This window comes from Symphodus melops, assembly GCF_947650265.1.
Source record: "Symphodus melops genome assembly, chromosome: 2".
Taxonomy (NCBI): domain Eukaryota; kingdom Metazoa; phylum Chordata; class Actinopteri; order Labriformes; family Labridae; genus Symphodus; species Symphodus melops.
In genome coordinates this window covers 5,331,373-5,337,995 of record NC_136692.1, presented here as the reverse complement: position 1 = coordinate 5,337,995, position 6,623 = coordinate 5,331,373, and the positions used below count along the sequence as shown (strand labels likewise).

General features: G+C 41.4%; 2 protein-coding genes across 2 annotated transcripts; both read left to right on the top strand.

Moving 5' to 3' along the window:
- The first annotated feature begins 2,620 nt into the window (after positions 1-2,620).
- On the top strand, positions 2,621-4,547 carry LOC306817591 (sialidase-3-like). The gene is made up of 2 exons (XM_079334602.1): positions 2,621-2,892; positions 3,010-4,547. Exons 1-2 carry the CDS (start codon positions 2,662-2,664, stop codon positions 3,967-3,969), a joined length of 1,191 nt encoding a protein of 396 aa, XP_079190728.1. The 5' UTR covers positions 2,621-2,661; the 3' UTR covers positions 3,970-4,547.
- A 458-nt stretch (positions 4,548-5,005) lies between these two features.
- On the top strand, positions 5,006-6,407 carry LOC306819944 (sialidase-3-like; the record flags this gene model as incomplete). The annotated part of the gene is made up of 2 exons (XM_079337570.1): positions 5,006-5,236; positions 5,354-6,407. The coding sequence occupies 2 exons, from the start codon at positions 5,006-5,008 to the stop codon at positions 6,251-6,253; spliced, it is 1,131 nt and encodes a 376-aa protein (XP_079193696.1). The 3' UTR covers positions 6,254-6,407.
- Positions 6,408-6,623: the final 216 nt, after the last annotated feature.

The window sequence follows — 6,623 nt, the reverse complement described above, 5'->3', positions numbered from 1 at the left end:
GCTTTTGATGCTGACTTCATCTCTGTCTACTTCTCTGCCCCTGTTCCTTTTACCTTTACTTCTACATAGGCACTAACTGGACCCTAATTCATCTCTGGCAGGCTCTGAAAACATGGCAATAGTGCAGAAATCTGCTTGTTCCAATAAAACACCAGAACTCTTTGCAGCTGTTTGTTTTCGCTGACTCATGTCTAACACTTTTGTGTGCTAAGAACCCGTTTGAAACAATCAGTCAGAGTTTAATGGCAGTGGTTGATGTGAACAAATTTGGAATGAAGCTAAAATAAAGATCCAGAAATACTCATGAGTTATCAAGCCAGAGCTCATTAACGATTCCTCCGACTCTTTCATCTCTGGCTTGGGTCTGCAGCACCTGTCAGCTTCACCTTTTTACGAGCACTGGAGGCAGGAGTGGATACAGAGCAGCATGGGGGCATAGTTGAGGGAGGGAAAGTATGGAAAAGGGAGGAGGAGAGGAAAGAGGGATATTTGTGATATTTATGGGCTGCAGGGCGGCACACAGTGCAGCTCACAGTAGAGCGTTGTAGGGAGCACATTTTACAACAGACCTCACTTTCCCTCTCATCCAGTAGAGCAGGGCGAGGATGTTTAGCTTCAAGTAATCAACCATCAAATTGAATTGTTAGTCTACAACATCATCACAGTCTGACGACTGCTTTGGATGCTCTAATTGAAGTCAATACGACAAAACAGAAATACAGTGTGAGGAAGCAAGGTAACTAGAAAAGTCAAAAAGCTGGCATGTGCCGAGTTGACACACACACACACACACACACACACACACACACACACACACACACACTGGAAGATATTCACTCTTCTTATAGATTTCAAGGGAGCCTTCCCCTCATCAGAGTACGACATGATGGGCTTCTTTACAATCTCTGGTACTCGTATCAATCATAATAATGTGCTATGTTGAAATAGGAGAGAAACAAACCTAATAAACAGTTTTTCACAGGAATACGTAAATTCTTCATTTTGCAGAGAGAAGCCTGTTCAGCCTGGTTCAAAGTCCTCCCCTGCCTCTCCCTTCTAGATAATGAGGGGAAATCTGTTTATGTGCTGATGACCTCTCCCTTCAGCGCAATAATAAAAAACAGCTATCAATCAAATAAATCAATCATTCAATTATATCAGCTCAATAATAAACAAGCGCTATCAATCATTCATTTATTTGTGCCAGTTCAAAACAAATGTCACTGACAAAAGAGCAGATCTAGACAAAATCCAACATTAACCCACCTTTAGGAGAGCAGGTAACTTTGCCTTCCCCTACTGTACTTTACAACTACAAACGCACAAAGAGAGCAACGTAACTGTTGGCTCAATTTATCCATGACCTCCTCACAACAACAACAACAGTGTTATATAAATAATAATCATAAAGAAATTATAACCCAGTAAAAAGGGGGACACCTGAAAGTAGGAGCCAAAGTACATGATAGCGTTATCCGGCCCTCTGAAACGATTTTAGATGGCTGAATATGTCAACGTTTACCAGTGACGGAAAACAGAGATGGATCGTAACTGGCTTCATCCTCAATGAGCACAAACAGGAAACTAAAAAAAACAAAAACAAACATACAACATGTTGTCACTTTGTCACAGGTGAGGTCTGCTACAACATTCACTGAAACAAGGACTGATCTCATAAATTTAAGACAGCTGAGCAGACAAGGTTTATCTAATCAGTGTGTACTGTATATCAACATGTCACCACCCCAGAGATAGTTGACGACAGACACACACGACACAAATAGACACACACGACACAAACAAACAGTTTCATGTTAACTAATAAAAATGTCTCTTTTGCAGTATCACCAATGTGCCTGTTTTTGTAAGTTTGTTTTGATGATGTGTTCTGTGTGGGACAGCATTCAATGAACCCTTCTTAAATAAAATCAAAACGCTTTTTAATGTTTCTCTCCATAAATGGACATCCTCCAATAGTTCTCGTACGAGGTCGATCCAGTCACTCATAATGCTATGTACAAAGCAATTTTAAGCTGTAACTAAGGTCATAACCCGTTTTTCTGAATATTCAGTAAACTTCCAAATAAATTTCCAAATGTCATCAATGACCCATTTCTGCTTGGCATTCTAAGAACTTGCCATCAGCACTTTCACTTCTCACTTGTTGTATGCAGGTCACAATAGGATGAAATAATATCCTCTATCCAAATCAATGTTTACAATTATTTTAATCCTTTTGCCAAATTTTTGAAATATCAAACATCAAAAAACATCAAAGATCTATGAATTGACCTTTCAATCATCCAGTGTTGTTATATCTCATACAAACAAAGCCCATTTCTTGTTGATGCAGAATATGTCTGTCTGATGATCCGGGAAAACAAGCTATGATGTTGAAATCATGGAGTGATTGTGATGTTAATGTTCAAACCATGTTTTTTCTTCAACTGTTGTAAATAAAAGAATCCACTCAAATAGTATTTTGTCCACCTTGTATTGATCATGTCAAAGTTCTTTTATCAGTGTTGAGTCTGTGACTCCTCCCTCAATCACTCCCTGCACTAAATAACCTAATATAATCCCCCAGTTGACACTGTCAGATGATCGAGGAGTAGAAAGCTGCACAGTTTCTTTGGCATTGCCGTCACTGAATGTGCAGACATGGGCAACAAACCTTCAAGTCATTACGAAGCAGTAGGGGATGAGACCACTGTCTTTACATCTGGGGACTTTGTGTACAGGATCCCTGCTCTTTTCTACGACAGAGACAGAAATAGCCTGATGGCCTTTGCAGAGAAGCGGAAGACTTCAAATGACGCCAGCGCAGTAGCTCTGGTCATGAAAACAGGAACATTGATCAAGGATGAAACAACCCATGGAGTGACAGTTAAGGTAATTAAATATACATGTCAGCTAAAGCTTTATCAGTAGATGACCTGCAGAGATATCACAGTCTTATTCTTGCTGCTTGCTTATGTTGTATTCGATTTTGACTGATATCTGTTTCAGTGGTCAGAGCTCCAACTGGTGAAGGAGGCCCATATTAAAGGACACCGTCCCATGAACCCCTGTCCTCTGTACGACAAAACCAGCAAAACACTTTTCCTCTTCTTCATCTGTGTCAAAAACCCATTCTCAGAGTGCTGGCAGATAACGTTCAACTCCAACCAAGCTCGACTCTGCTACATAACAACCAAAGACGCTGGACAAAGTTGGAGTGGAGTGACTGATCTGACGGACAAACTGGATGAAATCAAAAGCTGGGCCACATTTGCTGTTGGACCTGGTCACGGTATTCAAACAGAGAGCGGTAGATTGATTGTCCCAGTTTATGGGTATGCGTCCTGCTCCCCCTCATGCTGCTGTTTTATAAAATTTTATTGTTGTACCCCCTATGCGCTTTATCTGCACAGTGATGATCAGGGCAAAACATGGCAATTTAGTAGCAGGATTCAAAAGGTATCACTTGAGTGTGAGATGGCAGAGGTGTCTGATGACACAGGCCTCAAGTCCATTTACTGCAATGCCCGCAGTAAGGGAGGCCACCGAGTGGAAGCTCTTGATAAGAATAATGGGGCGGGCTTTGTCACCCTTCCACCTACTGACAAGCTTGTGGAGACAGGTGGAGGCTGTCAGGGGAGTGTGGTGTCATTTCCTGCTCAAAGTGAAGGAGCTCATGCAGATAGAGATCAAAGCCAGAACCCAAACAAGTGGCTTCTCTTCAGCCACCCGAGCAGTAAGTCCACACGCACTGATTTAGCGGTGTATTTGAATAAATCTCCACAGGATCCCAAAGCATGGAGTAAACCCTGGATCATTAACAAGGGACCCAGTGCTTACTCAGACCTGGCTTACATTGATGACGGCTGGTTTGCTTGTCTGATGGAGCGAGGGGAGAAGAGCGAGATTGAACAGATAGCCTGCAAGCTTTTCAGCTACCAGGAAGTCGAGCAGGGCATTGGAGAGTGACAGATTATTGCTTTTTCATGGAGCACCATGACACATTTCTTAATGGCAAAAGAAATGATGTCACAAGTGTGTAATTAAATTTAACAACTGTAATTGATTTGAAACAGTTTAGACATTTAAAATCTGAAATGAAAATGATGCTGCACACAGTTTGTATTGTAAGAAATCTTTATGAAAGAAACAAATCAGATAATAAGATGTTATATCTTTCTGAAAAACTTGAATCCATGTGTACACCTGCGTTCATGCATGATCTACTTTTATGATTTGTTCTTGTGTTTGACATTGCCTCTGTGTTAGAACGTGTTTGTTCACATAACTTTTCTGTATAATGGAAAGTATACTTACAGAACAGCAGAAGGAAAACCCACACCTTGTTTTCAACAATCATACAAAAGTGACTTTGAATAAATTGTGAAAAAAAAGACATTTAGTTGTTGTTGTTTTTTGTCAAAAAGGAAGTGTTACTTAAATATGTAAAATAACAGGATTATGGGTTCTATGGTCAGGAAAAGTGGGTATTCCAGTGGAGAAGTCACATAATGGTGGAAAATAAACTCGATGTGATAAATGATTAATGCTTTTAAACAGTCCTTGAGTCCATTGATATTGGAAGTGACCCAGAGTTGAAAATAAAACTTTTTATGATTGTGATCCAGCTTTGAAGTGGACATTTATTAACCTCACAAACAAAGAGAAGGAAATTAAGATCAATGCCCTTCATACCTTTATCAGTCAGCCACTTCTACAGAACCTGTGACGTTCAGATTGTAATAAAATCCCCTCCCTCCTTCACAAACTCAGTCTTATAAAAACCCCAGACAACAATCTGTGATCATTGTTGAGATACACTCTGCAGCTCCTTCTTTCTTTTTCATTCATCATTTGCACCAACCATGGAAGGTGGTGCTTTAAGGGACTTACCACCTCAGGAGCAAACCGCCTTTGAATGAGATTCCCAGTTGACACTGTCAGATGATCGAGGAGTGGAAAGCTGCACAGTTTCTTTGGCATTGCCGTCAATGAATGTGCAGACATGGGCAACAAACCTTCAAGTCATTACGAAGCAGTAGGGGATGAGACCACTGTCTTTATATCTGGGGACTTTGTGTACAGGATCCCTGCTCTTTTCTACGACAAGGACAAAAATATCCTGATGGCCTTTGCAGAGAAGCGGACAAGTTTAAAAGATACCAGCGCAGTAGCTCTGGTCATGAAAACAGGAACAGTGATCAAGGACGAACCAACCCATGGAGTGACAGTTAAGGTAATTAAATATACATGTCAGCTAAAGCTTTATCAGTAGATGACCTGCAGAGATATCACAGTCTTATTCTTGCTGCTTGCTTATGTTGTATTCGATTTTGACTGATATCTGTTTTAGTGGTCAGAGCTCCAACTGGTGAAGGAGGCCCATATTAAAGGACACCGTCCCATGAACCCCTGTCCTCTGTACGACAAAACCAGCAAAACACTTTTCCTCTTCTTCATCTGTGTTGAAGGCATCTTCTCAGAGTGGACGCAGAAAGCATTCAACTGCAACAAAACTCGACTCTGCTACATAACAACCAAAGACGCTGGACAAAGTTGGAGTGGAGTGACTGATCTGACGGACAAAATTAGAGGCTGGGCTACATTTGCTGTTGGTCCAGGTCATGGTATTCAAACACAGAGTGGTAAATTGATAGTCCCACTTTATGCGTACTGTATCCCATGGCGCCCTCCAAAGGGGCTCGCCCTGTACAGCGATGATCACGGTAAGAACTGGAAGTTTAGTGAAATGCTGCAGAATGAGTCGCTTGAATGTGAAATGGCGGAGTATTTGGATGAAGAAGGAAACAGCATCATCTACTGTAATGCACGGAGTAAGTGCAGACATCGAGAGGAAGCTGTCAGTCGTGATGGGGGGTTGACTTTTAAACCAAGCAATGGGATGAAGCTTGTGGAGACAGGTGGAGGCTGTCAGGGGAGCGTGGTGTCCTTTCCTGCTCAAAGTGGGGACAGCCAGGGTCAGAGTGCAAACAAGTGGCTTCTCTTCAGCCACCCGAGCAGTACGTCCACACGCACTGATTTAGCGGTGTATTTGAATAAATCTCCACAGGATCCCAAAGCATGGAGTAAACCCTGGATCATTAACAAGGGACCCAGTGCTTACTCAGACCTGGCTTACATTGATGACGGCTGGTTTGCTTGTCTGATGGAGCGAGGGGAGAAGAGCGAGATTGAACAGATAGCCTGCAAGCTTTTCAGCTACCAGGAAGTCGAGCAGGGCATTGGAGAGTGACAGATTATTGCTTTTTCATGGAGCACCATGACACATTTCTTAATGGCAAAAACATAATGTCACAAGTGTGTAACTAAATTTAACAACTGTAATTGATTTGAAACAGTTTAGACATTTAAAATCTGAAATTAAAATGATGCTGCACACAGTTTGTATCGTACAAAGGTACATCTACAGTAATATGGATATTGGAAGTGACCCAGAGTTGAAAATAAAACTTTTTATGATTGTGATCCAGCTTTGAAGTGGACATTTATTAACCTCACAAACACAGAGAAGGAAATGTAAGATCAATGCCCTTCATACCTTTATCAGTCAGCCACTTCTACAGAACCTGTGATGTTCAGATTGTAATAAAATCCCCTCCCTC